General features: G+C 46.6%; 1 protein-coding gene across 2 annotated transcripts in view; it reads left to right on the top strand.

The window, feature by feature from the left end:
* Positions 1-15,173, top strand: part of RPN2 (ribophorin II) — a 55,867-nt gene extending 40,694 nt beyond the window's left edge. The window contains exons 11-18 of one of the 2 annotated variants that reach the window (XM_044263065.1): positions 314-428; positions 3,209-3,403; positions 4,588-4,674; positions 6,994-7,089; positions 8,467-8,542; positions 10,333-10,462; positions 12,021-12,068; positions 14,845-15,173. In XM_044263065.1, the coding sequence (XP_044119000.1) occupies positions 314-428; positions 3,209-3,403; positions 4,588-4,674; positions 6,994-7,089; positions 8,467-8,542; positions 10,333-10,462; positions 12,021-12,068; positions 14,845-14,857 (760 nt within the window). In that variant the 3' untranslated portion in view covers positions 14,858-15,173. The remainder of the gene's footprint in view (positions 1-313; positions 429-3,208; positions 3,404-4,587; positions 4,675-6,993; positions 7,090-8,466; positions 8,543-10,332; positions 10,463-12,020; positions 12,069-14,844) is intronic. The other variant, XM_044263066.1, reaches the window with a different exon arrangement.
* Positions 15,174-15,570: the final 397 nt, after the last annotated feature.

Raw genomic sequence — 15,570 nt, 5'->3', positions numbered from 1 at the left:
GCGTGTGCCCCGCTGGTGCCTGACGTGGTGCAGCTGACATCCTTAGGTCCTTAAAGTGAACGCCTGGAGTGTCTGCATAGCCTTGCCCCAGAGCCCAGGGAGAGTTTCTTCTGGGCTTTTCTCATCCTGGCTCTCTCAGTGCGGTTTGCCCTCCGGCCACAGACAGCTTCTCTCCTCCTGTCTGTCCACAGCAGGAAAGTGTTCCAGTGGGAGAGGGAGGGTTAGGCAGTGAAGCGCCGTTTGTCTTCTTTATTCTGTTCTCAGATATTTGCAGATCCTCTCTGAAGACTTGATGTATACATGTCTCTTTCAGGGTGACCTACCCAGCGAAAGCCAAGGGCACATTCATTGCAGACAGCCACCAGAACTTCGCTTTGTTCTTCCAGCTGGTAGATGTGAACACCGGTGCTGAACTCACCCCTCACCAGGTCAGGACAAAGCCCAGGTGCTTCCGTTGGTCTATGCCATTAACGCGTGCTGTTGGTCTATGCCATTAACGCGTGCTGGACTTGTTGGTGTGGCGTATACACTCCACATTCCTGCTTCTGGGTCTTCACTGTGGACCCTGATGGTACATCACATTCTCCCACATGACACTGTCCCCTCATGTACTGGCTGTAACCCTGAATGTGGAAGACACAGTTCTTTTTAAAAGATCAACTGCTGGGGCATCTGGGTGGCCAGTTGGTTGAACAGCTGCCTTTGGCTCGGGTCATGATCCAGGGTCCTGGGATCGGGCCCTGCATCAGGTTTCCTGCTCAGTGGAGAGCCTGCCTCTCCTTCTCCCCCTGCCTGCCACTCTGTCTTCTTGTGCTCTTTATCTCTCTGTCAAATAAAACCTTAAAAAAAAAAAAAAAGATCAGTTGGTATCGAGAAGATGTATTTAAAACAGATTAGCACTTATTTGAGGCTTTTTTCTTTCTGGGGGAAAACAAAACAAAAAAGATTGAAATAATTTTGGAAAAGGAAAACCTAGGCAGTAGGCCAAAGTGCTTTGTTTTGACTGCAGCAGAGTTTGTGAAAATCTGAAGAATGGCCCTTTTTTAACTTGTGCCTACTTTGTATTATGAAAGCAACTGCTTTCATTTTTGTTTTCCATATATAAAATAATGATAATTATTGTTTAAAAGATTTTCAAATCATACCCTTTCCCCAGAGAATCTGGTATGGCCCCTTGTCTTCTTAGACACCATCTCCCCAACCTCTTATCATCCCCCTTGATTGAGAATAACTGCTCTGGGGCCCTTCCCCATCCATGGCAGTATTATGAAGGGAAATTCAGGTAAATATTTTGCTGCAAGATGGGAAAGCATGGGACCTGGGGACCTTGTTTTAGGTGCTTTGTAGGGATACTTGAGCAGAGCTAGCAGATTCAAGTTCATGCCGATAGATAGCTTCAAAGCGGATGACTGACATAAGTGGATTTACTTGGAAACTTTTTTGCTGTTTCTTTTTCTTTTTTTTTTTTAAGATTTTATTCATTTATTTGTCAGAGAGAAAGGGAGAAAGAGACAGAGAACAAGCACAAGCAAGGGGAGCTGCAGGCAGAGGGAGAAGCAGACTCCCCACTGAATAGGGAGCCTGATGCGGGACTTGATCCCAGGATCCTGGGATCATGATCTGAGCCGAAGGGAGACACTTAACTGACTGAGCCACCCAGACACCACTCGCTTTGTGTTCCTTATAGCTACAGCTGATACACATGTGCTCAGGACCCAGAGTGGCTGCCCCTAGGACCACTGCCCTGGCACTTTTCCGCTTCTCTCCCCTGTCCCCCTCACCCCCACCCCCACCCCCCAGATCCAGAGAGCTCCAGAGAGCTCAGCAGGGCACTTCGCCATGGCTCACTGACTCAAAGCACTTCAGCCTCTTAGCATTTCCCAGCTCCTTTTCAGAATGTCGTTTGTCAGCAAAACAGCACAGGGAAGAAAGAATGAGGAGAAGAAATCGTGAGACTAAATTGGTGGGATTAGGGCTGGGACGAGGAGAGTTAGGGAGGAAGTGTAACTTTAACTGGATACTTATCTCACCTAAGATTCTACTTTGGAACCATGGCATAGAGACCTCCCAGGTAGAGCTGGCATTTTGCAGGTAAGCCTGGCTGCCGCCTGCCCTTGGCTATAGCGGGAGGAACATCAGGCATCCGGGCTCCTAAATCCCATTCTTGGCCAAGGCTGCCGTAGTCAGGATGCCTCACATCTCTGGGCCTTTCCCCTAAATACTCTGATTGTCGTTCTTTGTTGCCCAGGTGTAAAGTAACAAATGAGATTTACATTTTTTTTCCCCGTGGATTCCCCGCTGAATTTTGTGACCATGGCAACTCATTTAATCCTCATGCCTTATGATCTGTTAAATGGAACCAATCTACCTTTCTTGTTCAGTTCTTTATTCTAAAACACCTGAGAGAAAAGCTCTGCGTGGGTGTTAAATCTTGCTGCAGTTCTAATGTGCAGAAACCTTAAATTTTATGCCACTGGCAGGATAAGGTGATTAGACTTGTACCATCGCACTGACGAGAATTTCATCTACTGTTTGTTGACTCGCTAGCATTCTACCAGGCCCGGCACTAAATGCTTTGCATTCATCATTGTGAATCTTGACACAGATACACCAAAGATGAAGAGCTCGAGGCCGGAGGAGGTTAAGTAACGTGCCCGCCTCATAAGCAGTGGAACCCAAACTGCCTGTCTTCAGAGCCTGGGCTCTCTCTGTGTCACAGGCTGCTCCGCTCGGTTAGAACTCGGCCTTGCTATCAATCCCTGAGCCTCTTCCACTAAATCTTGAGCTGGAGGCACTAGGAAATTGAAAATAGGCCTCCTACAGTTCCACCTCATTTCCCTTCTTTTTACCCTCTGGTGAAGAAGTTAATTGGGCAGCAAAGTGGCCAAAAGGCTGGCAGGAAGAAGGAATTGCAGCGGCAGCAAAGAGCTTAAATCATCCGCAAACTGGGCATTCGGCCTCCAAGTAGTTGCGAATTGGCTGGACCCCTGAGTGAAATTTCTTACACTAACAAAAAGTGAGCTCTGCTCTCTGAGCTCGTAATGAGAATGGGATGGCCACTCCTTCCTCTGGCTTGGGCAGGTCTGGCAGATCCCAGAGCTCCCACTGTGACAAAAGAGCCAACAGTCTGTTGCTTTGTCCATTCGTGTTGGGCACAGAGGGAGTTTTGAAATGATCAGATTAAAGACTGTGGTACTCTTCCATCCAGACATTCGTCCGACTCCATAACCAGAAGACTGGCCAAGAAGTTGTGTTTGTTGCTGAGCCAGACAGCAAGAATGTGTACAAGTTTGAACTGGATACCTCTGAGAGAAAGATCGAATTTGACTCCGCGTCCGGCACCTACACTCTCTATCTGATCATCGGAGATGCCACTTTGAAGAACCCAATTCTTTGGAATGTGGTATGTGCCCAGATGCTCCTTGACCTAGGCAAGGGTGGCTATGCCCCCCACAGAAACCGCTCTTTTCCCCTAGCCTCACCTGTGCAGGGCAATAAATGGGCCTGGTGAGGTGAGGAGCCATGCTGTTTTCCACTAGAAGTCTTAGGGGTATGCATGTGGCCCAGCACTTAGGGTGTGCTCCATAAGTAGTGACCGATTGAGTGCATGGAGCCTAAATTTGCCCTCGTGAATTTCTAGAAAAGTTACACTTGAAGGAGGTTTTCGTTTTATAGCAAAATGCTATGGGGGAATCCATAGATGTAAGAGGTGACGTTCCCAGTCTTTGAGTTATGGTACAGCCTCACGGTGGGGTGGGAGAGGGTAAGACTTGAATTGTTGTAATAATTGAGGATGGTTTGGGATAGTAAGTTCGAGAATATGCAAGATACTCGTAAACTATGAACCAGCGTTTGCCTGCTGTATATAGTTTACATACTGCTTCTTAATGCGTAGCTCATCTTTGCTTGGTGTGATGAGAGACAAACTTGAAAGACCACACTCGAGCTAAGGGTTGAAGAATTGCAGGTTTATCAGAATAGTATCTGGGGGCTGTGCAATGGTTGTTGGGGAACAGCCCGCAGAAGGTGTTTTCGGTGAGACCTGAGTGGGTCCATTTTGCCGGAGTACAAGAGTCTGGTCCAGAGCAGGAGGAGGTTGGAAAAGTAGCAGAGGCCAATCCACAGGCTGTGAATGGTGGACACTCCCCTCTGCAAGTCGAAGGGGCAGCCACATCTCTGTGTTGTAGTCAGAGTTTTTTTTCTCCTGAACTTTGGGCTGTTTTTTGTACAAGAGCACTTTTTTTTCCCCCCTGTGACTAAATCACACTTCCCAGGGACACCAAGCAGTTTCTGATTGCAACTGTAACAGCCTGAATACCAGCTGGGATTTTTGTATTAAGCAGCTCTGTGGGGTCACCAGACCAGTAGAAAATTGGAAATCTTGCTCTAAAAAGCATTTCAACAAATACTTGTTTTGTTCTTGAAATTTTTACTGCCCTAATTTGTCAGCTAATGGATCAGAAGTGATTGAACCGCTTGCAGCTTTTTCAGTGATGGTCCCGGATGTGGGTAGGGGTGCTACCCCGGTGTCGAGTTCCAACCCCTTCCTTGCCCTGTGCGTTTCAAAACTGCCCTTGTTTTTTTTAGGCTGACGTGGTCATCAAGTTCCCTGAAGAAGATGCTCCATCGACTGTCCTGTCCAAGAACCTTTTCACCCCCAAACAGGAAATTCAGGTATAAGAAGCCTAAGGGCTCCTGCACTGAACACGGAGGGGAAACCTGAAATGGGCAGTAAATGCCTGGGCTGTGGCTCTGGCTGCTTCTTGAGCCTGTTCATATGCTATGTTAGTGTGGGCTTTGCCATTCCGTGAATTAGGACAAATACAGTCCCATCCTAGAGCTTGAGGAAACAGGCTCAGAGCCCAGTGTCCACATCCCTGAAAGCAGATAGCTGGACACAAAATCAGAGGCTGTGTTTCCTAAGCATCAGAAGATTCAGCCTTAAGCTAGCTGCTTGAGAGCTACAGCACAGGTGGGTTTGGCTTTCTTCCTCTGCTCCTGCAGAAATCAGGGCTATTGGGGCCTCTCGGTGGAAAACTCACCTGGGCAGGAGGACAGGGCTGTCCTTTCCCCAGAGATTCACCGTCCCTGTACCTACTTAGCATCTCTGCCCAGCTCAGCTCAGGACTGTGGTGAGGATCAAAATAGGTAACCAGGCACACCTAGGTGGCTCATTCGTTAAGCGTCTGTCTTTGGCTCTGGTCATGATCCCAGGGTCCTGGGATCAAGCCCCATATTGGGCTCCCTGCTCAGTGGGAAGCCTGCTTCTCCTCTCCCACTCCCCCTGCTTATGTTTCTGCTCTCACTGTGTGTGTCTCTCTGTCAAATAAATAAAATCTTAAAAAAAAAAAAAAAAGTAAACAAAAAGGAAAGAAAGGCTTTAAAAAGTTTCTAAAGCATTTTGCAAAATAAACATAAAATAAAGCTAGTAATTGTTAAAGCAGTTTGAGGCACTGGTTAAGAAATTGGAGGTGGACGCACTGTGGCCTTTATGCAGTCCTGAGAAATGATCATACTGTAGTAACATGGAAATTGTTTATACCACATATGAATTAATGTTGAAGTGTTTTAGGCAGACTACTTACTTCTTTTTCACTAATGAAAGGACAAGGGCCCAAAGAGTGTCACAGTAGGATTCTTTTTTGAAATTCTCCTAATGTTGATATAGCATTACTTAAGATTGTAAAATGCACTGAAATTGTAGAAGGTAGGACCGTGATGATGAAGGGCGCTGGCTGAGTTGTAGAGTGGAATAGGCGGCCGCGAAGGGGAGCTGAGGCGAAAATTTGGGAGCAGGACTCCCAGGTGAGGCTGCCTCCTCATGGAGCTGGGTTGGCTGGACATTGGCGAGGAAAGGCAGACGAGGTCTATGCATTGGAAGAAAGTGGGAAAAAAAATTAAATTTGCCTGTGTCAGAGCTTACCAAGTGTAGTTAGATGCCCTTACAGCCTCGTTCTAACTGGGATGGTCATCAACCTCCCACCCGCAACTTTTCAGCTAGAAATTAAGGCAAAGAGTGAAGCAACTTGCCCCTTTACTTGGGCCAGGATAGAAGTCTCTGGACTCCCAGTCCCTCACTGCTTTTGCTGGGTGACACTAGATGAGCTTCCCAAAGATCTTCAAGTAGAGTTTCTCAGGAAGACAAACTAATAAAACAAAGAAATATCAGAGCAATGCTTGCCCAGCTTTCTGGTTCGATTCCAGAAATCAGACAGAGCAAGGAGGGGAGAGAGTTTATTTAGGGCTTCTTTAGTGCCATGGGCTGGATGCAGAAGGGGTGAGTTATGGTTGGAAATCCATAGTGAGGCTCTTTTAAGTTATAAAGGGGAGTGAGGTTACTTAACTTAAGTGGGGCAGCAGCATATGAAAGCAGATAGCTTTCATATCAAACCCAGAAGCATTATGAAATCTAGAGTCCTACCTTGGATATCTGTTACCTAAACCGCCCATATACCTGGGCACCCTCTTGTATTATTTTGTTTAAGATTTTTAAAATTCATTTGAGAGAGAGAGATCGATCATGAGTGTGGGGAGGGGCAGAGGGATAAGCAGACTCCCTGCTGAGTGGGGAGCCCAACAAAGGGCTCGATCCCAGGACCCTGAGATCATGACCTAAGCTGAAGTCAAATGCGTAACCGACCGAGCCACCCAGGTCTCCCCCTTTCCCCCACAGGCACCCTCTTTGACACTAGGCAGATGCCACTAGATTGGTTGTATTTTCTAACCTCTAAATGGCAATAAGTCTTTGAGGGGAAAAAGAGGGTTGACCAAGTAGTGAGCTGGCACTGGTGTGTTTGGAAGAAGACTTCTAGGATTAGAAGCTAGCATTGTGAAGAGGCAAAAGGCCAGGTGTCTGGTCACTGCCAGGAGGGTGTAGCCTCTGGGAAGCATTTCTGCGTGAGTGTCATTGGCATTTTGGTGCCTAGTCTACGTGGCAGCCCCTGCTGGGAAGGACACATTCTTCAACATTCTTGGTATGTCTTCTTTCGGCAGCACCTGTTCCGAGAGCCTGAGAAGAGGCCCCCCACGGTGGTGTCCAATACATTCACTGCCCTGATCCTCTCGCCCTTGCTCCTGCTCTTTGCTCTGGTGAGTAGCTGTAATTAGCATGGACAGTGTGTGTCTGGCGCCAGACTCAGCAGATGTAGTCGTTCTAAAGGAGGCTTTGTGCTCTGGCCTCAGCAGAGCTCCAAAGGGGTCCAGCAGCTGTGACCTGAACCAATGGTCAAAAAATTTTAGAATAACTAAAATTCCCCACTGTGGGGGAGCAGCCAAATAAACTGATCCGTTAACAGGGGGGCATGAGAAAGTACCTAACAGCCACTAAAAATGATAAAAGTACCTAGACTGGGATGCTCTGTAGGAGTGTTCTGAGGTCAAGTGTGAAAAAAGCAAGGCCCAATGCTGATAGCTGCATAAAAACAGGGTACAGAGGCTGTGGATTTCAGTGTTTGGAGCCTAAAACTATAAACAAATAAACAGCCCAGAGTCCGCATACAAAACTAGTGTTAAATAAATTATTTCTCATCATATAATGGGATAATATGCAAGTTTATTAAAAGAATGGATAGATTTACATGCTGATATAAGATTGCCATGATACCTCACTGAGTGAAGCAGGTCAGGGGTAGGATAGTATGTTTGTGTGATCCTCTTGATACAAAACCTTAAAAAGGCATTATCTGTTAGTGTCAGTCACCACCCAGGAGAGGACCTTTTAGGGAATAAAGAGGAAGGAAATTTTTATACTTTAATGTACTGTTTGAATTTTTTTGTTTTTTTTTTTACCAATTTTTTTGTCTCTCTTTAAAAATTATAAGATGCATATCCTCAAAGTTCAGAGAATATTGAGAACTGCATGGAAAATTCATTAGCTCTTACTTTTGGGTGGTTACTTGCCTGTGTTCCTAATTCATTCATCGATTAAAGTAGAGGAATTATTGGTCAGTCCAAATCTGGAAGGCATGGCACGATCTTTCAGCAACCTGACATTGGGTAGGCACCTGTTCTCATATTTGAGTGATCAGAATTCTAAAAGGCACAGAACCTGGAGCAAGAGCGTGCCCCCTGCCAGCTGCCAGGGGGCTTATCTTACCCGTATTTAAGAGGAATTAGGCTGAGTGCCAGTGACTACATCATAAATGCAGTCTCTGACCTTTCGGCCTCGTGGTCTCACCTGCTTTAAAATAGAAAAGTTTGCTGTCATTATAAAGGATGTTCAGGTGTGAGTTACCCATGCACATTTGAAAGCAGGTGTCGGAATGCCTTTCTAAAGAGGAAAGGGAACAATTTTTTCCTGAGGACTTACAATAGGGTGGTTGTCACTTGGAAAAATTTTCTGTCCTTCAAGTGTGGATGAACTTTTAAGCCCTTGGGGCTGTTCATCGGATTAGCATTGACGTGGCATGTGTTGTCTTCTGTTTGAAGTCCTAACGTCTTTTTAATTTATTTCTCCCCATTGTTCAGTGGATCCGGATTGGTGCCAATGTCTCCAACTTCACTTTTGCTCCAAGCACAATCATCTTTCACCTGGGACATGCTGGTAAGCTCCCCCGGCTGCTAATTCCATTTAACCTCCTCTGACATTTCGCCTGCCCACACGAAAGCCCTGTTAAGTAGACCCACGGCCTATTAACTATAATGACTTAATAGCATAACATTTCCCTCTTCCTCCTGGCCTTTTAGGACAGTTGATACGATGATAAACCTGTTTGGTCCATCAGCTTAGAACAGCTGTCATTATATTGGGTTTCATTGTGCTAGGCTGCCGTTGGCTGGCCATTTACCCCTACTTAATAGCTCTGTTCATTTCCAGAGATTACTCACTTATCGTATCTTTACACTGAGCCATCTTCCTGGATGACGAGCGTTAATGCAGTTTCCAAAGGTTATCTTTCCCCCACCGTATCGATCTTCACGGTTGCTGGCGGCTGCGTCTGGACAGTAATAGAAAACAGTTTCTTCCACAATTGGACACACTGTTCTGCATTGTTCTCTTGAGAACTCCATACCTAAACATAACAAGACAGTAAATTCACAAATCAGCTAAGCATTTCAGAGATGTTTGACCCTCTTGGGTCTGTGGTGCCTTGCATTTCACTGAGACTTCAATATCCTTTTTTTTTTTTTTTTTTTTTTAATTTTTTAAAGATTTTTTTTGAGATAGAGCGCACACAAGCAGGGGGAGAGGGAGAAGCAGATGCTCCTACTAAGCAGAGAGCCTGATGCTGGGCTTGATCCCAGGACCCTGGAGTCGATCCTGGGACCCTGGGATCATGACCTGAGCCAAAGGCAGAGGCTTAACCAAACAAGCCACCCAGGCGCCCTGAGACTTCAGTATTCTTTTCTGATTTTGTTGATTCTTTGAGGAGTAATCCTGTGTTTGTCAATTGTGTACAGAGTCTGTGGGGCTCCACAGATGTGTCTGTGTTTTTCTGGGGAAAGAGGGAGTCCGTAACTTCGGTCAGATTCTCACAGTGGTTCATGACCTCAGAGATGGTTAAGAACCCCTGCCGTAGTTCATCCGTCATCCTTCTGGGCAAAATTGACAGGGTGACCTTTCTCTCCAGCCCAGTTACTGGATTTGAGTGATAGCCCTCCTGAGTCAGACTGAGAACAAAACCTGAATATAAATTTGTTTAGAAGCGTGACTTTCTTTGCCAGAGAACTTTTTGTGCACATTCCCTCATTTGATTTTCATCACAACCGTGATGGGGGTGCCTAGGGCAGGAATTACGATCCCCGTTTGACAAGTGAGAGAATGTCAGCTCAGAGAAATGGAGGTGACTGGGAAGAGCAGAGCCTGGACTTGAACCCAAGGCTCCCCGTGCCCAGACCTGAGCCCTTTTCACCAACCCTCCCTAGTACTCCTCGCCTCCCTTCTAGTCACACTGGCAAAATACCCATAATCATTTTTTGCAATGGAAAGGAAATTATTCATTTATTTAATCCTGCATGCTTTTGTTCAGAATTTGAAAAGTAAAATGAATCCTGACTATAATAAGACAGTCGTGTTAAAAAATAAAAAACCAAACAACAAAACAAAAAAATAAAAGTAAAACCTACGATAAAATAGATGTGAGCTGGAACATGGAACAAGATAGTTAACGTAGCTGAGGTGCTGAGTTCTGATTTTCACCTCTGGATTTTTTGGTAGCCAAGGTAAGTGTATTGAGTTATTAATTTTCTGGCATTGGATACAAGGAATAAAACCAGGTGGTCTAGAAAGAGAGACTTCTTCAGAATCCAGCAGGTACTGTTCCTGACTGTCCTCTGCCCCAGGCCATTGTCACTGTTTCACTTAACTGGCTGTCATGACGTCTGTTCCTTCAGCGATGCTGGGGCTCATGTATGTCTATTGGACTCAGCTCAACATGTTCCAGACCCTGAAGTACCTGGCCATCTTGGGCAGTGTGACGTTTCTGGCTGGCAATCGGATGCTGGCCCAGCAGGCAATCAAGAGGTAAGGCTAAGGATGGGCGGGGGACTCCCGAGTGGGATTAGAAATATTTTTGTCAGCTCTGCTCACCCAGCTCTTTGAACAAGGGTTTGTGACTGTGGCTGAACGTTTTGGATTCTTGGGGGCAAGTGTGACACCTTAATTCCGCCTTTTAAGTCCAAAAAGGGCCTTGGTGATCAGCTTTAATTATATTAAAACCACAGTGATTTATGCCCTGACACATTGGAATAAGAGAAGAAAATAATTTCTTTATGAAGATTAAAATGGATTAGAACACGTGGGACAGAAGATTGTTGGTCATGTGCTGGCTGCTATAAAAATGTTCTCTCCTGCCACACAGACTCCTCTGCTGCCCTCCTCCCAGGCCCCGGGGAGGGACTCCCCATCACCCCTAGCAGACTCACGGAGCTTTTCCTCCTCAGTGTGAGGTCCGTGCGCTTCCCACCCCCACCCTCACCCCAAAGCTGCCGCAGGTTCCAAGAGGCCCCCCAGCTGGAGTCCTGCTCAGCCACATCCCTGACAGCCAGACAACGTCAGGTTTGCACAGATGGTCAGATCTTAGCGCAGCGGCAGCCGCTTACTGGCAGCTTGACTGTCGAACCTGGGTGCGAGGCCAATTTAAATGTCACGTAGGTGTTTCTCATTGATTTGACTTTATTAGAACTTGGGTGATTTCAGCCGCGTAAAGGTCAATAAGAAAAGGTCAGAGTTGCTTTCACCTTTGGAAGTTAACAGCTTCAGATGGGCCCTGCTTTCTCCTCTCCAAGATGTTTGCTGTAAGAATCGAACTCAATAGTGTGCCCTCCAGCGCGGCTGCCAGTTAAGTTGGTCAGATCAGAGAGGCTTTCTCAGAGACTGCTAGCAGGGGGGAGCCCTGCTTCAGGGCTCCGCCCTGCTCCATGCTCCATCGTGAACTTCCTGAGTGCCTCACCATGGAGACCCGTCCCGATGTGCTTCCTCACTTCTTGAATCATCCACGTTCCGCCAGAGCTTTTCTTAGCACTGGCCGCGGCAGCTGCTTTATTTCTCTGCCCCTCCAGCAGCCTTTGCTTGGCAGCTCTGCAGTCCATCTGAGCAAGAGTCCAGGATTCGGCTGTTTTTTTTCTAAGCAGAGCCCTGTTCCCTGGCAGTAGCCAGTCCAGGCCCCAGGGAGCCAAAAGGCTATACTCTGTGGAGTTCTCTCTGTCCTGGAAGTTGCCCACACAAGATGAACAGAATCAAGGGGAAGGTGAGGTAGATTTAGAGTCTGCTTAGCAGGAGTTCCTAATCTGGGATCCTAAAATTATGTACCTTTTCTGAAGGGAGAGACCATGGTTCTCATCCCCTCTCCAGCACGCACACGCACGCACACGCACACACACACACACACACACACACACCCCGCTTATATAGAAAGTTAGAGCCCACTCTTCTGTTGCTGTCTTTGTAAGCCCTAGAACAAACTCTGCCACTTGGGAAATCATTGAAGCTCTGGTTGGGTATATGCTGCTATTTCTTTTCTCAAGCTTATTTCTCTTCCCACTGTCCTTTCTTGATTCTCAAACCCTCTTTCCTTTGGCAGGATCGCTGCAGAGCAGAGCAGTAGATTGGCAAAATATAGGACACTACGGTAAAAATGAAGGGTGGACTTCTCCCAGAAGCAGGGCCCCTTTCCCATCTTGCCCACCTCATGCATGTCAGTTGTTTTTCAGATTTTCAGCCCACTTGTTCCTCTCCACCTTCCCCAACCCATAGCTGAATTCTGGGGCCATTTTCCAACTTGTTGGACCAGGTTATGACTGGACCTCCCTTATGTCCATGGGGTACTTTATACACAGCAGCCCCTTTCTCTGTGTTTTTAGGAGGGCAGAGTTGAGGATAACATAGATGCAACCTTGGACTTCTTGAATGGGGATCCCATTCAGAACACCTAAATTCGTGAAACTATAGTCCCATGGCAAATCCTGGCACACCTTGTCACTGTTTCTAGGCCTTTTTGTAATACTGATCTTTGGTGGGGCCAAGCAATGTGGTTAGGTGAGACTGAATTATGAAGGACTATTGGGCATAACTCAAAGCCAGAATCAGAATGCTGGTTCCTAAAACTCAGGGTATAGTTCAGGGCTATTCCCTGTGTGGCTAAAATGCCAAGTGAAAGATCACCCATTTCCTAAGTATAATCCTGGGGTGAGGATGGAAGTGGGGGCAAGGGGAAGGGAGGGAAGGAGAGTGAGTGCTTCATTGAGCCGCTCATCTGGACTAGGGATCGGCAGAAGTTTTCTGGAAAAATAGTATTTTTGGGCTTTGCGGACCATATGGCCTCTGTTGCAGCTGCTCAGCTCTGCCAGTGCTTTTCGAAAGCAGCTGTAGACTGTGTAAACAAGTGAGTATGGCTGTGTTCCAATAAAACTTTATTGTTTCAAAAGATTTTATTTATTTGAGAGAGAGAGAGAGAGCGTGTGCACGAGCTGGGAGAGGGGCAGAAGAGGAGGGAGAGGGACAAGCAGACTCCATGATGAGCGAGGAGCCCGATTTGGGGCTCGATCCCATGACCCTGAGATTGTGACCTGAGCTGAAACCAAGAGTCACTCGCTTAACTGACTGAGCCACCCAGGTGCCTCCCATTAAACTTTAATTTACAAAAACAGGTGGTGGGCTGGATTTGGCCCTTGTGGCATCATTTGTTGACACCTGCCCTAGGACAACAAAGAGAAGGGAGGCTGAACCCTTGTCTTGGAAGTGGCTTTCTCCGCCAAAGCAACGGAGCCATCTAATTTTTAATTCTCTGCAAATCGGAAAGATCAACAAAAGCATAGGATGTGGAGTCTTTTCACTGATGTGTGAGCATAAGCTGGCATAGCTAATCCTCAGCACATTTGTCTTGGTTTTGTTTTTGGTGGTTTAATTGAGGTATAATTTATATCTGGTAAAATTCACTCTTTTTGTGTACAATCTGTGAATCTGGACAAATTTACTCAGTCATGTAAATACCACTTCAGTCAAGACATAGCCTATTTCCACACTTGAGAAACTTCCCCTGGGTAGTCAGTCCTTGTCCCCACCCCCATTCCCTGACATACCCAGTTGGTTTTGTCCTGAATTAGAGTTGCCCTGAGATTTTGCTTTTGAACTAGTCCTTTCTGCTAAATATTGAGCTCTTTAATTGTTTAAAATAACTCTGGATTGATTTTTTTTTCTTGCTGTTTAGATAGTCTGCCCTCACGCTGCTGCTACCCCAAATCACACTGCTTAAGAGAAAGGAAAGTTGCTTGATCATGGGGACATTTGGGACTTCCAGAGTTTGGGACCTAGTATTTTAAAGGAAAGCCTCCACTTTTGATCCGAGGACAGACATTGATTTGATGAGGCTCCGCAGAGGGTATAACTTCTTAGCCAAGATGGCGGCTTGTGAGCCTCTCCCCTTTCAGCTCTTCCTTCACACGCATGCTGTCCTTTCCACACAGACATTTCAGAACACACACATGTTAGTGTACCTGGGAACCTCTGGATGTCGGCAAGGAATTACGACACTCCCTTCAGCCCTCAGGGTTAGTCTGTGCCTGTGCATGTCCCCCAGCACTACTGACGCATTGGCTTGGAGCCTGACATCCTGTAAGACCATGGCGCCCTCCCCACTGGGTGTAACGGCCCACTCGGGACGGCGTGTGTGGCAGTGCTGTGCTTGCTAGAGCTGCCGAAACACTCTTTTGCTTCTTCGTCCTCCTGGGTGCACGGTGGCCGTCTGGATTGTGTTTCCCCATCGTTCTTCGAGTCTAGGGAAGGGCAGCCGTGGGGAAAGAAGGAATAAAGAGATTGAAAGGTTTTAGTCCCTTCTTAAAATTTTTCTGGGAACTGAGTCCCATTTTTGAGTCGCTTTCTTGGTTTAGATACTGAGGTTGACCATGGGCAGGAACTCGACGGGAGCCATTCGGGAGTGTGGTGCAGGTTTTTGTACTGAATGGCCAGAATGCCGTCTTACAAGCTCGCAAAGGCCCTGCGCTGCTTGGCAGACCCAGAGTCTGGGAGATTAAAGACGAACGTTCTTTAGGCTTTCCTTTTTCTTCCCCTACTTGAAATTTACACTGTCTTTTTGGCCTTGCACTGTGAGAGGTGTGCCTGGAATTCCCTCATCTCAGAGCTCCGTTTGCCACTTTCTTAGTTGTCAGGCTTGTGTCATTGTTTTTTACTTACGTTGTCATCAGCTGTAGTTAGAACTAGCTGTCTCACAACTGCCTGTGAAATGAGATGGGGCATAAATAAATAGAATTAATAGATAAATGATTACTCCTGTATAAGTGGGGCCTTACTGAAGGCAGAGGACCTTGGTCCCTCTGTTGTCACCAGTTAGGAACTGTAACTGAATTGAAACCTTGAGTAATTCCGTGTTTTCCCCCATTTTCTTTCAGAACAGCACACTAGTGCCAGAAAAAGGAAGGAAGTGCTGAAAGCCGAAATGAATATCAAGAAAAGGAGTCAAGAACAATTCACAGTTTGTAAAGAGGAATGAAGAAACTTTATTTAAACAGGAAAAGGTCGAAATTGTGGTTATACTTTGGCTTGTTGTTTTTCTCTTCCCCCAACATGGAGTGGATACCTGTGAGCCCCGATACTCCGATTCCTCGGCATGGTGCCCTCGCCAGATGCTGTGAATAATCCTAACTTAGCCGCCAGGTGTTGCATTTGAAAAGTTGAAATTTGTAATTAATCTGTTTTGGAGTAAAGAGAATAACAGAAACAGAGGCTTGACTGAGAGTTTGTTCTAGGGCTTGGGGGCATGTAACAGGAGGACTTAGTCGGGAAGTACTGCTGACACGGGGCCATGGTCTTTCTCCAGGCCTTTTTCTATGGTTCCTTCTTGCTTGCCTCTTGCCCAACAGGACTGCGAATTGCCTGGAAAAGCAAGCATCCTTTCTTCTGCAGCGGGGGGCACCCTCTGTCTGCAAAGGGGTCCTGTTGGTATCTGAAGACCCGTCTGCTTTTGCCTTGAGAGTTTGGGCTTGGCATGAAGTGGGGAAGGGAAGGAATTGTCTTAAAAGGAGGCTGACCGCATGAGTATTCTTAGACTCAGACACACCTGTCTCAGGAATGCCCCTTTTGAAGTTGTGCGGGGACTGCCATCACCTGGGCGTATA

This window comes from Neovison vison, chromosome 8 (assembly GCF_020171115.1).
Source record: "Neovison vison isolate M4711 chromosome 8, ASM_NN_V1, whole genome shotgun sequence".
Taxonomy (NCBI): Eukaryota; Metazoa; Chordata; class Mammalia; order Carnivora; family Mustelidae; genus Neogale; species Neogale vison.
The sequence above is the reverse complement of the archived record's forward strand: the minus strand, read 5'-3'. Positions and strand labels throughout refer to the sequence as shown.